The sequence below is a fragment of the Onthophagus taurus genome, chromosome 6 (genome assembly GCF_036711975.1).
Source record: "Onthophagus taurus isolate NC chromosome 6, IU_Otau_3.0, whole genome shotgun sequence".
NCBI lineage: Eukaryota > Metazoa > Arthropoda > Insecta > Coleoptera > Scarabaeidae > Onthophagus > Onthophagus taurus.
The window spans coordinates 5,732,857-5,748,479 of NC_091971.1; the positions used below are offsets into that span (position 1 = coordinate 5,732,857).

At 32.9% G+C, this 15,623-nt stretch overlaps 3 protein-coding genes across 3 annotated transcripts; 2 read left to right on the forward strand and 1 right to left on the reverse strand.

The window, feature by feature from the left end:
• Positions 1-289: 289 nt before the first annotated feature.
• Positions 290-8,012, reverse strand: LOC111427716 (sentrin-specific protease 6 veloren). The gene is made up of 12 exons (XM_023062965.2): positions 7,621-8,012; positions 7,247-7,570; positions 6,540-6,632; positions 6,403-6,483; positions 6,275-6,342; positions 5,296-6,188; positions 3,046-3,155; positions 2,383-2,996; positions 2,088-2,321; positions 1,523-1,758; positions 1,290-1,470; positions 290-1,230 (listed from the first exon to the last, which is right to left on the reverse strand). The coding sequence occupies exons 1-12, from the start codon at positions 7,765-7,767 to the stop codon at positions 471-473; spliced, it is 3,741 nt and encodes a 1,246-aa protein (XP_022918733.2). The 5' UTR covers positions 7,768-8,012; the 3' UTR covers positions 290-470.
• Positions 8,013-8,439: 427 nt separating this feature from the next.
• On the forward strand, positions 8,440-10,240 carry LOC111427721 (zinc finger protein 260-like). The gene has a single exon (XM_023062975.2). The coding sequence runs from the start codon at positions 8,511-8,513 to the stop codon at positions 10,170-10,172; it is 1,662 nt and encodes a 553-aa protein (XP_022918743.2). The 5' UTR covers positions 8,440-8,510; the 3' UTR covers positions 10,173-10,240.
• A 103-nt stretch (positions 10,241-10,343) lies between these two features.
• On the forward strand, positions 10,344-14,554 carry LOC111427720 (zinc finger protein ZFP2-like). Its single transcript, XM_023062974.2, has 5 exons — positions 10,344-10,589; positions 12,598-12,732; positions 12,787-12,930; positions 12,985-14,216; positions 14,280-14,554. The coding sequence occupies exons 1-5, from the start codon at positions 10,452-10,454 to the stop codon at positions 14,290-14,292; spliced, it is 1,662 nt and encodes a 553-aa protein (XP_022918742.1). The 5' UTR covers positions 10,344-10,451; the 3' UTR covers positions 14,293-14,554.
• Positions 14,555-15,623: the final 1,069 nt, after the last annotated feature.

A 15,623-nucleotide genomic window follows, 5' to 3' on the forward strand; every position in this document is an offset into this window, starting at 1 on the left:
CAATAACATAACCTAACTCTTTTTGAATTTCCCGCTTAATTCAACTTATACATTTCTGATGATTTTATTTCTTGAAGTTGGCAACACTTTTTAATGAATTTCTCCTTAATCACTTTGACCTTTATTAATATCGCTTTTTCAATGAAATTTTAAACTGGATTAAATCAATTTGGATGTTTATATCTGTAAATTGAGTTAATAAAATTGATTTAATTTTAGGTTAGGTTTAGGATTTCTTTTAAGCTGATGATATAGTCAACGTAGCCAACTTAAAATAATAAAATGTAACTACACGTGGATTTATTATATTTATTACAATCAAAAGAATATACTTAATAATTCAATAGTAACCGTAACAATACTAAGTTGAAATTAATTGGGTTAACAAGAGGATAAAAAGAGAATGTAATTTATAAAAATATACATTATACGACAAAAAAAAACAAAATTATGAAAGAAAGAGTTGGGCTTTACGAAATGTCCGATTTAAATTTTTTAACTTCTTGTCCATCATTATTTTTATGTCTTATAATTCTTTTAGCTTTTAAATATGATAAAGTATCCCTATTAGATGTTTTTTTCGCATCTGGAACGTCGGGTTTAACGTCGTTCGCCGCGATTGGAGTAGAAGAAAAATCCATATTCTCCAAGTTACTTTGTGAAGGTGAAATCGCGTCATCACAAGAAATCTCGGCGTTCTCAAAACTTTCATAGTCAGATGATTTAATTAAAACAGTCGATTCGGAAATATGATCTTCATCGTCGTTCTCATTCTCGTCGTGTTCTTCCTCCTCTTCCTCTTCGAGTTCATCCTCCAATCTAATGTTGGTTAATTTTCCGTTTAACGTTGGTAATTGGATTTCGGGTAAAATCCCCGGATCTTTATTGTATTGAATCATTAATTGTTCGATTAATTTAGCTATGTCTTCGCGTTTTCGCGTCACGGTCATTTCTTCAAACCACGTTTTTAACTCGCGAATTGGAAATTGATAACTTTTTATCGGAGTTTCAAAAAAACTTTCAACGTATTGTAATAAATATAAACCGCAATCAGTAAAATTGGTTTGTTGAGGAACTTTTGGGCAACTACACTTTATATTGTCTTTATTAAATGTTTTTTCAATGTTCATTTTTGTGAGGTATTCACACGATAAATAATCTCGTAACGTTGCAACAACTCTTGATCGACTTGTTCCGGCCGCTAAAGAATCAAAAATTAATATGCATGGCCTAAAAGTTAATAAAAATAATAATTAGGTTATGATTAACAAGGGTTTTGGGGTTTTTACTGTTTTAAAGGTGGCACAACTCCTGATGGTTTGGGTTCTTCGATTTCTTCTTCAGATTCTAATTCGCTCTCGTCGCCTTCAGCTTCATCTTTATCGCTTAATTCTCCGTCGCAAATTGGTGAGTCACCTTTTTCCATTTTGATTTGGGTGATTGTTACGTTCCCCATTGAAGATAATTTTTCTTAAATACAAAGAAATTAATAAAAAATTAATTAATTGATTATTTTAAATACTTTTTTGTTGCGATTTTTGCTTCGGTTCTAATTTATATGGTTTTCCGTCCATTGTATGACACCCTTCCATTCCAGGGAAACAAATTATGGCCAAAAACCAATGGCAGTTTTCGTTAATCGGGATTATTATGAAATCTTTTTCGAAAATGTTTACATTTTTAGTCCAATTCTTTACACGGACGTGACGTTTTTGTGCCGCGGATAAATTCGCATCCATTTCCGCCGGATTCATTCTTCTAAAAACAAAAAATTTAATTTTTTTTATGTTAACAACACTGAAATTTTTCGCGCATGACATAAAACATAACCTAAAAAATATTTAAAGTTAATTAATTGGTAACATTGAATTTTGACACATTCATCAAGACCGAAATTACTTAAATTCTAATTTCTTTTTAAGCATAACCTCACATTATTTCAAATTTAGTTTGTTACCAACGCATTTTTTTATGAATAGTGGTGGTAACACTGAATTTTGACATTTTAGTCAAAAAAAAAAATTAAAACTAAGAAAAATAAACCTTCACATAATTTTTTTATTAATCTAACCACCTTCAAAACATACCTAGTAGCTTTAAGCGGTTTTGTAGTAAGTCTTTTATAAAAGAAAGTAGAAAATATATGAATTTTTTGCTGCTGCTCCTCTGGAAACTGCATCACAATATATTTTAAATAAAAATCGATGATAACATCATTTAAAAATTGATCTTGAGCTAAACATAAATAATCCTCAGTGTTTATGGATAAACCACCTTTTCCTTCTGGGGGATAAATCAATAATTGTTTAATTTCCGTAAATCTACAACAAAATAGTCAACTCAAATATTATTTCTTTATATTAACCTCAAAATAAAACTTACGCTCCTATTGATGATGGCAAATTTTTCGAAATTTCTTTCGGACAAGTCTTCACTAAAATAGAATTAGCCTCCTTTGCATTCAACTCCTCCATCGTTAACGGTGGTTTGCCATAAATTTGTTTAAAAACTACCTTAGCTTCGTCGCCAAAATGTTCGGGTAAAATCGTGATTCTTTTAAACGCCTCTTGTTTTGAAATTGGATCGAAATAATACTCGGAACCTTTCTCCATTCCCAAAATGTTTCTAATTTGTGCCCCCATCATCGGCGAGACGTAATAAAAAATAACTGGAAGCGCCTTTTGAAAGTTTGCTAATACTTTAACGATTTTCGATCGATCGATTTTAACCGTTTTTAATTCCGTTGGGTTTGCGGGATGGGGAACTTTCATTATCACCTCGTTGGAGCTTATTAAAATATTATTTTCAGCGGGTACGAACCTGTACGACCCGATTCTAATCGTCCTGCAGTAGATCGAAGTCGTTACACAAGTTGAGGGATCTTCGCGAACGTGATTTTTACTATTTTGATCTGTTAATTGGTATTCAGTTAATGATGGTTCTTTTCTACATATATCTTCTATTAAGGTGTGAGGTTCACTCAATTTTAAAGTTGTCTAAAAAAATTTAATCAAAAACTATTCAATTAAAATAAAAATCATTTACCATTGCTTTGGACTCGTCTTCTTCTTCATCTGAGCTTAGGGTTAATATAATCGGTTCTTGTTCAACAAGTTTTGATTTTGAGCGAGTTTTTTTTATACCTCCGGCTGTACCTAAAGAAAAATTAGTTATAATTATAGTTAATTAGATTAAAAGCTTTAAATATAATTCTATATTAATAATTTTTAACATAACCTAACATATTCACTTTAATTTGACGTATTAAATTCTGTCAATTCGAATTTATTGATTTATGTTGGCATCCCTGATTAATTAAATTTCTGTCATATTAAAATAATAAATAAGAAGTACAAAATAATAATCATAAATTTAAATTATATTATTAATGTAGACTCAATCAAAGTAGTAAATCATTACTTTATGTTATATTGTGTATATGGTTGCCTAAATTGTAATTTTTTTAATTTTATAAAACTTAAAGGTTATGTTTCTTTTTTCTTAGGAAATTTATTGTCGGTCCCCTCCTTTCTAAAGAAGCGTGATTCTATGATGTTTCAATGCGCTGATTTATTATTGATTTGGTCTTCAGCTTGTTCAGGTGGATTCGTCAAAATGTTCTTTTGTGTTAATTCTTTAATCCATCAACTCTTTTACAGGTTTTCTTTAAACTTGCAGTTAAATTTAATCGCTCCACGATTTAATTACATACCTTTGATAACAGAATTCAATCTCATATTACATTTAATCCGGCATATATTTTATAATCTAACTCCTTTTTTATTTCACAATATTAAATTTTATGTAATACTCTATTTTTTAATTCGGAGGAGTCACAGTGTAATTTTTCAAAGCTATTTCTTGGCGGTAGTTTTAAAACTAGAAAGGATTTTAAGTAAACTGTGGTTACGAATTTAATTACTTATTTGTTTAAACATAATAAAAACCAGGGCGTACCTACTTACTTTGTCCCAATGACACTAGAATCTAATAGGACTGCTACATCCATTGATGATTTGTAGCCCACTACGGGTTGGTTGCCCGCACTCTACGTCACACTATTTGCCACGCCCAGTTAACTGTCATTGAGTTCTACGCGTTTGAAGAGGCACGGCTAAACCCGAATATTTCTAGTTCTAGGTCTAGAGTGTTAGTTCTAGGTCTAGTTTTATAGTATCACTAGAACTAACACAAGACCTAGAACTAGAATCATTTGGATTTAGCCGTCTTGAGAGACGTGCGGCTAAATCCGAATGTTTCTAGTTTTAGGTCTAGTGTTAGTTCTAGTTTTACACTATCACTAGAACTAGCACAAGACCTAGAACTAGAATCATTCGGATTTAGCCGTCTTGAAAGACTTGTGGCTAAATCCGAATATTTCTAGTTTTAGGTCTAGTGTTAATTCTAGTTTTACACTATCACTAGGACTAACACAAGATCTAGAACTAGAATCATTCGGGTTTAGCTGTCTTGAGAGACGTGTTGCTAAATCCGAATGTTTCTAGTTTTAGGTCTAGAGTGTAAGTTCTGGTTTTATAATATCATTAGAACTAACACAAGACCTAGAACTAGAATCATTTGGATTTAGCCGTCTTGAGAGACGTGCGGCTAAATCCGAATGTTTCTAGTTTTAGGTCTAGTGTTAGTTCTAGTTTTACATTATCACTAGAACTAGCACAAGACCTAGAACTAGAATCATTCGGATTTAGCCGTCTTGAGAGACGTGCGGCTAAATCCGAATATTTCTAATTTTAGGTCTAGTGTTAATTCTAGTTTTACACTATCACTAGGACTAACACAAGATCTAGAACTAGAATCATTCGGGTTTAGCCGTCTTGAGAGACGTGTGGCTAAATCCGAATGTTTCTAGTTTTAGGTCTAGAGTGTAAGTTCTGCTTTTATAATATCATTAGAACTAACACAAGACCTAGAACTAGAATCATTTGGATTTAGCCGTCTTGAGAGACGTGCGGCTAAATCCGAATGTTTCTAGTTCTAGGTCTAGTGTTAGTTCTAGTTTTACACTAGCACTATCACTAGAACTAACACAAGACCTAGAACTAGAATCATTCGGGTTTAGCCATACTAAACGTGTTTGTTAAGTTTCTAGGCGGCCGGCAACATCTCGAACTTTCCTAGTGTAATTTTTGCTAAAACCTGACCAATAACAACCCTATTTTTTGGCGCTTCAATTTGAAAACACTCCTCCAAATTTAAAAAATAGAGTATAATTGTTTAAAATCCCCTAACATATAAGAGGATTTTAGGCAATAAATCATTTCTATTTAAACTTACCATTAGCTGTTTTTAAATTTTTCTTATCGTTTCCACTTTTAATCTCAATCTTCTTATGAACAGCAGAGACAGGAATCTGATCCGAAAGAAGTCGGACTTTAACATCAACCGGCAACTTTGTCTTACATCTTGTACATTTATTAAAATCTTCTGATAAGTATCCACAATGCGTACAAACGGCTAATTTACCAGGAATGATCTTGGGTAATTCTTTGGGAGGTTCGAAAACTGGCGATTCGGGGGATTCAGATCTCTGAGTGGAACTTTCTGAAGTTGGAGTGTCAATTACTTGTAATGGGGGTGAAGGAGTTACAGAGGATGGAGTTTCAGGCTGTTCAACTTGAACCGTGGTCATTACAGAAGAATTCGTGTTATCGGTTCCGTACGTTACATTCACCACGTAATGGATTTCTTTCAAATAAGTCTCTGTGCAATTTATTATGGTGTCGCTGTGTATAGGTAAACCAACTTGTTCTAAAATTTCCGTTATAGTGCATTGCTCCTTAGGCAAAGTGAACGTGATTAAACGTTGCTCCCCGGTTGAAAGAATTATCAACATCCTAATTGAATCTCTATATTCGTCATCGATTGGTGTACTTTCAATAATTTGCTTTAGTTGTAAAGTAGGTTGGAAAACTGGAACTTCGCCCACGGGAGGGGTCGTTCCATGGGAATGAATGATGTAATTTGGATTATGAGTAGGAGTTGAACTAACTTGATGTTGAGGGGATTGTAATTGCCGATGGATTACGCTTTGTTGTTGTGGACTCACATGCGGCGCAGTTCCCCGAATTGGTCTATTGAACCGCGATTGTTGTTGATAAAGATTCGGTCGCATTAAAGGACGTGCTCTTGGAGCTGTAGCTCTTATTTGACGCTTTTTTTGTTCAAGACTAAATAAATTTAAATAAAAAATCATTAAATGTCAAAATTTGACAGAAAGTTAAAAGATAACCTTAAAAAATCTTAATTTACTTACTCAGATTTATCCATGGTGTGAGTTTGCGGGTTTACACTCGTTGGTGGAAATTTCTTTTCAGAATTAACCTGTTAAAGTAATAAAAACGTAATAAAGTGTAACAATAGAAAAAATTTTATTTTATTTACTTCCGATGCTGAATTGTAACGAATTAAAGGTTGTTTCACTCGATTTGTGGCCACACCTTGATTTAATTGATGAAGTTTCGGCTAAATTGAAGGAAAACGTCAATATATAAATAATAAAATCTTTTTTTTTTGCTTACACGAACTGATTGCGCTGGAGTTTGCACAACGAAATTTGGTTGTCTCACTGAAGGAACTTGAATTTGCCTTTGCGGAACTAATACTGTTGGACTCTACAATAAAACAGTTTTTAGTTTTAAATTAATTAAAAAAATTATAAAACAAAGTTGTAGGTTAAGAATCAATATGAAAAGTGAGGTTATAAATTAAAAATTATTACAATTTTTTCCTGTTCTAAATTATTTAAGTATTAAAAACAATCTTAACTCCAGCTAATTGGATGTATATTATTATTTTTAATTTTAAACTAATTTAGATGTATAAAACAGTTTTTATAGGTTAAGAATCTTCAACATGAAAAGTGAGGTTATAATAATAAATTTTACTTATAAATTATTTAAAATAATAAATCTTTGAGTATTAAAAACAATCTTAACTCCAGCTAATTGGATGTATATTATTATTATCAATTTTAAACTAATTTAGATGTATAAAACAGTTTTTATAGGTTAAGAATCTTCAACATGAAAAGTGAGGTTATAATAATAAATTTTGCTTATAAATTATTTAAAATAATAAATCTTTGAGTATTAAAAACAATTTTAACTCCACCTAATTCGTTTTCATTTTTAAATTAATTTAAATACATAAAACAAAGCATTCTTACAGGTTAAGAATTTTCAACAGGAAATGTGAGGTTATAAATTATAAATCATCATAATTTTACCTGTTGTAAATTATTTATAGTGATAGGTCTTTGAGTATTAAGAACAGTTTTAACTCCCGCTAATTGGGCATGAACTGGTGTTGTTTGTAGATGATTCAAAACTACCGGTTGAGTGGGCCGAGCTCCGTCAGACATACTTTCAACTCTTTGAACTTGATTGCTCTCGTCAACGTAAAATATTTGTTGTTGAGGAGCTTCTTGGAACTCAACGTTAGTATCTTGTATAATGTATTGTTGATTTTGAATAGGTACGGGAGTTTGGTCCACGATTATTTGTTGTGGCTGGCCATCTACCAGCATTACTTGATCGGAAGAAACCAAAATCTAAGATAACCAACTTTAATTTTCTATATTTAAATGAGATTCTTTTTAACCTGTTGTGTTTGAAAGTCTTGATCGTTAGAACCAATAACGTATTGAACCGTCGTTTGATTATCAACAATATTCGCGGGATAAAATTGTTGTATTTCGCTGCCGGTCGGTTTATCAGTTTGGCTCAATACATGAAAGTACTGAGCCATATTTTGGGGACCCGGATTGTTAATGAAGCACGCGCATTTTTCAGCGGCGAGAACGTGGTCCGAAAAAAACGTCCGTTTACTTCAATTTGCGACAATATACGCGTAATAAAATTAAAGAACGATACGCACTGAACAACTTAACACGTATTTACAACGTTTTTGAAACGTTCTTTTGATTGCTTTCGCTGGTAAATAACGCGACAAAATTACTCCGGTCAACGTTAAAATGGCGTTGAACCTACTTGACGCATGTGCACTAAAATCATTGGGGAAAATAAGAACATCTTTTTTTGTTCGTATCCAAGATATGTTTCAAAATTAAAATTAATTTATAAAATGAAATCGAAATCAAAATTCAAATTCAATCAGATTTCATTAATTCATAAGAAAAACTGATGAATTTTCAGGGTTTCCACACGTCCGAAATTAAAATATGGTCACAAATGTCAACTGAAACCAATGCGATAACCAAGATGACAACTGAAATTCATCAACTGTCACAATCGCATTAAAAAATTCATTTTTAAAGCTTTTAAATTATAAATATCAATTTAATTAATCAAAAATAAATTTAAATACCTCAAAATTTTAATAAAAACTTTATTAATAAGCGGATAATCTTATCGGGGTTGGTGTAAATCAAAATTAAATTGGTATCGGTTTTAGTGACTTTTCTCAATTTGACAATAATAGAACAAAAAGGTTATGTTACGATATCTTAAAAATTTACGAAAAAAATAATAATGGAAATAATCATAGAACTTCCTCAAGATATTAATAAACTGTGTCGCACCTGCATGGATATCGTTAAAAGTGAAAATAAAAGGGATATCTTCACCGTGGAGAATGAAGATTTACTCTTAATGTTAAAAAACGTCATCTGCGTAAAAATTTCTGCACAAGACGGTCTTCCTAAGTATCTATGCGGTGAGTGCGTTAAAAAACTTGAATTCGCGTACAGTTTTAAACAACAATGCGAAGACACTTACATTAATTTTAAAGGATTCTTAAATCCTAACCAAGAAGAACAATCGGAAAGCACTGAAAATACGCTTAAATTGGAAGATTTGAATAAATTTATTTGCGTCGTGTGTTCGGAGAGGTTTCCTTCACAGTATTCGTTAAGTAGACATGAAATAACTCACGATAAATCTAAATCCCTTACAAGCAGGTTTGAAAGTAGTAATAACACAGAGGAGGAACAAGAATATGACGAAAAATTGGTAGGGGGTGATGTTTTAGAATTAATTGATGAACGTAAAAACAATGGTATTCAAAGGATGGAAATAGAAACGATCGAGGTGATTGAAGCAAATGAAAGCACAGTTCTCCTTGATAACTTAAATGAAAATAATGGAGTAAAAACTTGTGATATATGCAATCGAGAATACCCAGATCATTTAACTTTATGTTTTCATTTTATAAATCATGCTTTATTAATTGAAAGTGATACAGACCCAGATATTTTCCAACAATATTTTTTTTGCGATTGTTGTGGGGAAACTTTTGAGACTAAAAGTGACATTGATAACCACATGTTGAACTGCTTTTCAAATAAAATGATATATAAATGTGATAAATGCGAAATTCAATTTAAAACGGATATCGACCTCTTAAAACACGACGAACAAGAACATAAATTACTTAATAACTTATCTTGGAATGAAGTTTTTTTAAAAACGATTGAAAAAAATGAATTCGTTTGCCCGATTTGTACCGAATCTTTCGCTACAAAACATGCTTTAACCGTGCATTCAGTTAAACACGTTTTAAAACAAGTTACTTGTAGGATTTGCAAGAAAACGTTTTGTTCGCAAATTGCTTGTAATAACCATTTGAAAATTCATCCGAATTATAAGCACGTTTGTGAGCGATGTGGTCGTTGCTTAGGGAGTAGACATGCTTTAAAAACACACATTATGGGGGTACATTCAACGTCGAGTAACTATGTGTGTACGGTTTGCTCAAAAAAATTTAAAACACCAAGTCGGTTATATATTCATAAATTAATTCATAAAAAGGATAAGAAATACGATTGTAGACTTTGTGGTTATAAAACAAACAATGTGGGGGATTTAAAGGTTCACAATAGGATTCATACTTTAGAGAGGCCCTATAAATGCAACTTTGTTAATTGCAATCGAATGTTTAAAACGTCCAGCCACTTAAATGAACACATCCAAAGACATTTACAAATTAAAAAGTACCAGTGTGATCAATGCCAAATGGTTTTTGGACATCAACATACATTAAAAATGCACATTATGGTACATACAGGGGAAAAGCCGTTTAATTGTGAAGTGTGCGGATTGAAATTTCGCCGAAAACACCACCTAAAAAATCATATGAAGCAACACGAACCTCAAGAAATAGATGAATTTGAAACTATTAATATTAATATTTAATTAATTTAAATCAAATTTTGTTTTATTATTTTCCATTGTATAAATATTAATTAAAATTGTTAATTATATTTAATTATAAAATTTAAATTTCCCGCCCTCAAAAACATCCCGCTTATGATTGGTCCGTTAACTGTCATTCTTTTTATTTTCAATGTGGTGTTTTGTTCGGCGGCCATTTTAGTGCGGTTTGTGTCATGTAAAGACGTACGTTCCGGTTCTAGCCCCGTTTCGTTTGATCGGTTCCGCGGGACGTCGGTGTTTTCTCTCGACGGCGTCGCAATGGATATGAGCATCTATTTGACGGCGCCCCTCCAAATGGATAAGATCTGCAGGGCCTGTTTATCCGAAAAAGGAGACATGAGGCCCCTTTACGGGGCATGTCTCGATGAAATGCTTGTTTCATTCGCCTCCGTTCAGGTATTAAATCAGTAATTTTCCCAAAAAAATCTATTTGCGAATTATTAAATTAATTAGAAAAATAATAAATATTGATGATATGTTTTAATTCAATCAATTAATCATGTTAAATTAATTGGTAAAACTTAATTTGGGAATGTTTTTCCTTGTTCAAAAACGTGTAGAATGGGTTGCATATATGAATGGTATTTCAAACAATATCTTGTCTTCTAATTATACTTCTATATATTTTTTAATTTGTCTTTGATAAGCATATACCTCTACTAACTAGAAGGATTTTCAAACCCCCGGCCCCGTGGTTCAATCCTCACATAATAACCAAGATTACCCAGCACACATAGGGCTGTTCCCCCAAGCCAAAATAGCATAATTAATATGGGAGTGAATAAAGCATAGTATACAGCTTTAAGGACTCTTCCATCCACAATCTTAGATATACTACGAAAAGGTAAACACCACTACAAATCTTACTTCCAATAGCACATACATGATCGTCAAACTTCAACCTGAGAGGGGCAATAGATACGCCCAAGAACCTCGCAACAGGGGGATTCTTAAAAACAAACTGCTTCAATGAAATCATCATCACCCAAATACTGAGGAAAGTCATTAATGTAAAGCAGGAATAGCAGCGGACCAAGTATGGATCCCAATGGTACTCCTCGCCTCAAACTGAGCTCACTCGATACTGCACCATGCAACGTTACTTGCTGTGTTCTATTCTTCAGGTAGGACTCGACAAGAGCAACAGCAGCGTCACTAGCAAAGATGTGACACGCAGTCAAATGCCCGCGTCAGATCCAAAAACATTGCAATGCAATGATGACCCCTTTCAAAAGAATCCAAGGAGCTAGGATAGTAGCTAATCCACCTAGCTTTATTTTTTGCAGTGTTTATAAAGTTGCTAGTTAGCTTCAGCTATAGCTTTTCTATACTCACAAAACACGTTTGTAAGAAAATTTGCTAATCCAATCAAAAACTGTTGCTATAATCAAAGTTTTGTAAGAGGCCAATTGATAGATAATTGATCACTTTACACGAAAATACTGTCCGTTTAACAAAATTAGCAGTGGCGTTGAAAATATTTTTAAAAAAAGGTTTTTTATTGCAGATAATGTTTAATTTTAAAGAAACTTTGACACTCTTATATCTCGTTAAGGTGGCATTTGCAAGCTCATGTATATGAAGACTTTTCATCTGGATTTTTGATGTATTACCTGCCCTAGAAGTCTGTAAGCGGTTTTTTGAATCACGCTGCATATCCAGCTTAAAAGACACTAAGCAGGCTAAACCACTATTGAAAGTTCTAAATAGTTTAATGGAGATAAACAGAATAATGATCTGCCTCCTCATCTGAGCGACGTTCATGCGATCAATAAATTTTTCATTGACTCTATTCCTAAATTTGATCAGGACATTGTAGCGGTGATTAATGACTACTTATTGAGTTCAGTGCTTACTCAGGAGGAGCCAATGGGAAGTGCTTACAATTTTCCAATCAATTAGCAGCAATGCTTCTGGTTCTGATGGTATCAACAAGAAAATGCTGTCGTTGTGTTTTCCATTTGATAAACTTTTTATTTGAACACTCTGTTTTTCCCCATAGCTGGAAGAAGGTTCAATTAATTCCTCTTAAAAAGAAGCCCAACCCAAACAGATTGGCTGATCTTAGACCCATAGCTCTTCTACCACTGTTGTCTGAATTTAGAAATAAGCTTAAGCAAATTTTTCAATATTTCGCGTTTTGCAAGCAGTATCTAATCCTCTATTAGCAATACTTTTTTCTGCCAACAATATCTAGTCTTCCTATGATATGGTATCTACTATTTTGCTATCTGAAACAGTATTGATAATAAGTTAGCGATTCGTTTGAACAGTTTGGGTTGCGTACTTTTTAATTTTCAAAGATTCGCGGAAAATACATTACCAATTTGGCGCTAGAGCAGAGACCTGCTTCAAAGAACGATACAGGGAAGGAAGATACAATAATATTTACTTTTATTTACAGATTAACCAAGATGATAATTTACCTCATTTAATGTGTGTACAATGCGTGTTACAATGTAGCAGAGCTTACACATTTAAGCAACAATGCGAGAAATCTGATAACATCTTAAGACAGTATATAAGTCCAGAATTCCAGGTAATTTCCTCAAAAACTGTATTAATTCTTCCTTTTAATAAAAAAAATGTTTAGAAAATTCTCAATCAACACATAGTAGATCAAACGAAAGCAGAGCTTCAAGAACAATTACAATTTAGCGATACAGTTGAACAAGTTATGGTGGCTGATATCCCAGAATTTATAACAGCAGAATACGTTGGTCCAGCTAGTTTATTGGTACATTAAAAATCATAAAAATCAACTTCATTTTATTATCATAATCAATTTTAGGAAGTTAAACAAGAGGATAACCATGTGACTGAATTCATTCATTCCGAAATAGACGTTTTCCAAGAAGAAACAATAGTAAATGCAGATCCAGATGAAACTGAACCGCAACAAGAACAACCCGAAAAAGATATACCTCAACCTTCCACTTCATCATCAAACTCACTTCGATATCAATGTACGAAATGTTCGGAAGCGTTCGCTTTAAAAGTCGACTTAAAAGTGCATATGATGACTCATCCGAAAGACTTAGATCATATCTGTCATGTTTGTAATAAAGCGTTTCCGGAGGCGAGAGTTTTAAAGCGGCATTTAAAAATTCATATGGAGAAAAAACCTCATAAATGCGATCAGTGTGATAAAACGTTTGCGGAAAGTTCAAATTTGAGTAAACATAAAAAGAAACACACCGGTGAATTGAGAAATATTAAAGGGAAGCCGCATTTGTGTTCGGTTTGTGGGAGGGCGTTTAAATGGGCTTCGAGTTTATCGAAACACATGAAATATCATACGGGTCATAAATTGTTCACTTGCGAGTATTGTAATAAACAATACGTTGAAGCGAGAAGTTTAAGGATTCATATTCGGTCGCATACAGGAGAAAGGCCGCACGTTTGCGGGGTGTGCCAAAAAAGTTTCACGCAACTTTGTAATTTAGAGAAACATATTCGGGTTCATACTGGTGAAAAACCATATTTATGTCCGATTTGTGGTAAAGGATTTACTCAATCGGGTTATGTGAGTATTCATATGAGAATACATACAGGAGAACGTCCGTATATTTGCTCAACTTGTGGAAAAGCGTTTGCAGGATCAAATACGCTGGCGATTCACCAAAGAACTCACACAGGAGAAAAACCTTACACTTGTACAATTTGCGAAAAAAGTTTTGGACGTAGAGAAACTTTGGTTATTCATACAAGATCACACACTGGTCATAAACCGCATGTTTGCGGAATGTGCAATAAAGCGTTTACAAGTTCTGGGCATTTATCGACTCATATGAGGACACATACAGGGGAGAAACCGCATAGTTGCACGATTTGCGGGAAAAGATTCGCCGGGTCGAGTAGTTTGCATATGAGAACTCATTTGGGGGAGAAAAGTTACATTTGTAAATTGTGCAATAAGACGTTCGTTCAACAAAATAATTTACAACAACACATGCTTACACATACAGTTATAACTAAACCCAAGTTACCAAAAGTCGAAACTGTGCAAGTTGCGGAATTTGCGTAAGAATTTTTTTAATAATATTTTAATACAAAAATATTAACGTAACGTTTCTATTTTTGCAGCATAATTTTGTAGATCCATCATTAAACCAACACAACAAATCATGTAATCAAGGAGTATGTTAAAAAAATAATTGATAAATTAATTTAAGGATTAGAATGTAAATTAAGTAGACTTGGTAGAATTGGATGATAAGAGTAAAAGTTTTGTACATCCAAAAGTTATTATATTTTTGCATTTTATGTTGATACATTTAACAGTTTTGTTCAAACAATGTACATAATTTATTTATAAATTATCTTGTTAGAACAGGTGTGATAAAATGAACATAATACTATTTTGTTTTTAATTCAAATATACCTAAATTCCTTTTAAATAAAAACTTTTATAGTGAGTTGCGAATAGAAGGCTAAATACTTCTGCCAGAAGACTAAATGTTGCTGATAGAAGACTATATATTGCTGGTGGGAGACTAAATAATGCTTATGGAAGATTGAACACCGCTAATAAACGAGCTGGTACTGTTAATTGAAGAAGACACTGTTGGCAGAAAAGTAAATATTGATGTCAGAGGTCTAAATACTGCTAATTGAGAAAGATGGAAGGTGGAAGAGGACTAAATATTGGTAATAGTAAACCAGATATTGCAGACAGAAAAAAGTAATGTGAATAGAAGACTAGATACTGTTTGCAAAAGACTAAATACTGCTAATAGAAATCTAGATATTGTTGGAAGAAAAGGGTAGTGCTAATAGGAGACAAGATACTATTGGCATAAAACCAGACATTGTTGTCAGAAAACTAAATGTTGCTAATAGAAGATTAGATACAAATAAATCGCTGGATATATGCCTTTTCAAGGTCTGTGTTCCATTCATGACGATTATTTGCTGGCTGGATCCCATATACGTAAATAATAATGTGAATATTTTGACGAACACACTGAATCTTTGGTCACATAATCGTGAATTTACAAGAAAAAACGTGATTGAGCTACTGTCTCGGCAGCGAGCGACCTCAGCTTCATTCTCTCAACTCGTAACAAGAATGCATCGTCACCCTATTATACAAATAATTATTGTATGTCAAGCCATCTACAAGATCTTTTTACTGCTTATTCTTTTAACTGGTGACAACATTGCATCGTGACTTTACCTTACAAGTAAGTATAATGTATTAAGGCAGCGAATTAAATTTCTTCTTTTTTAGGTCCTAGAATCCTTAAGGCTGCCTGACGAATCATAATCATAATCAATTCTGAGACTCTCTTATAATATTATAACTTCTCAGAAATCCTTTCCTAACATCAAATTAAGTGTCGATGTCCTGCCCCAGATATACAAATGTAATGTCTCAAAAAAAAACATCCAATAATAATCTCGTTCGTTTTCATCAAAGCCACGCGT

Excerpts from the sequence above, each read along its gene's own strand:
- LOC111427721 (XM_023062975.2), top strand. The coding sequence starts at position 8,511 with ATGGAAATAATCATAGAACTTCCTCAAGATATTAATAAACTGTGTCGC.
- LOC111427716 (XM_023062965.2), bottom strand. The coding sequence starts at position 7,767 with ATGGCTCAGTACTTTCATGTATTGAGCCAAACTGATAAACCGACCGGC. Across the intron at positions 2,322-2,382 it reads TTGCCATCATCAATAGGAGC|ATTTACGGAAATTAAACAAT; the intron begins GTAAGTTTTATT and ends ATTTTGTTGTAG. Across the intron at positions 1,471-1,522 it reads GCAAAAATCGCAACAAAAAA|AAAAATTATCTTCAATGGGG; the intron begins GTATTTAAAATA and ends TTTGTATTTAAG.
- LOC111427720 (XM_023062974.2), top strand. The coding sequence starts at position 10,452 with ATGGATATGAGCATCTATTTGACGGCGCCCCTCCAAATGGATAAGATC. Across the intron at positions 12,733-12,786 it reads ATATAAGTCCAGAATTCCAG|AAAATTCTCAATCAACACAT; the intron begins GTAATTTCCTCA and ends AAAAATGTTTAG. Across the intron at positions 12,931-12,984 it reads TTGGTCCAGCTAGTTTATTG|GAAGTTAAACAAGAGGATAA; the intron begins GTACATTAAAAA and ends AATCAATTTTAG.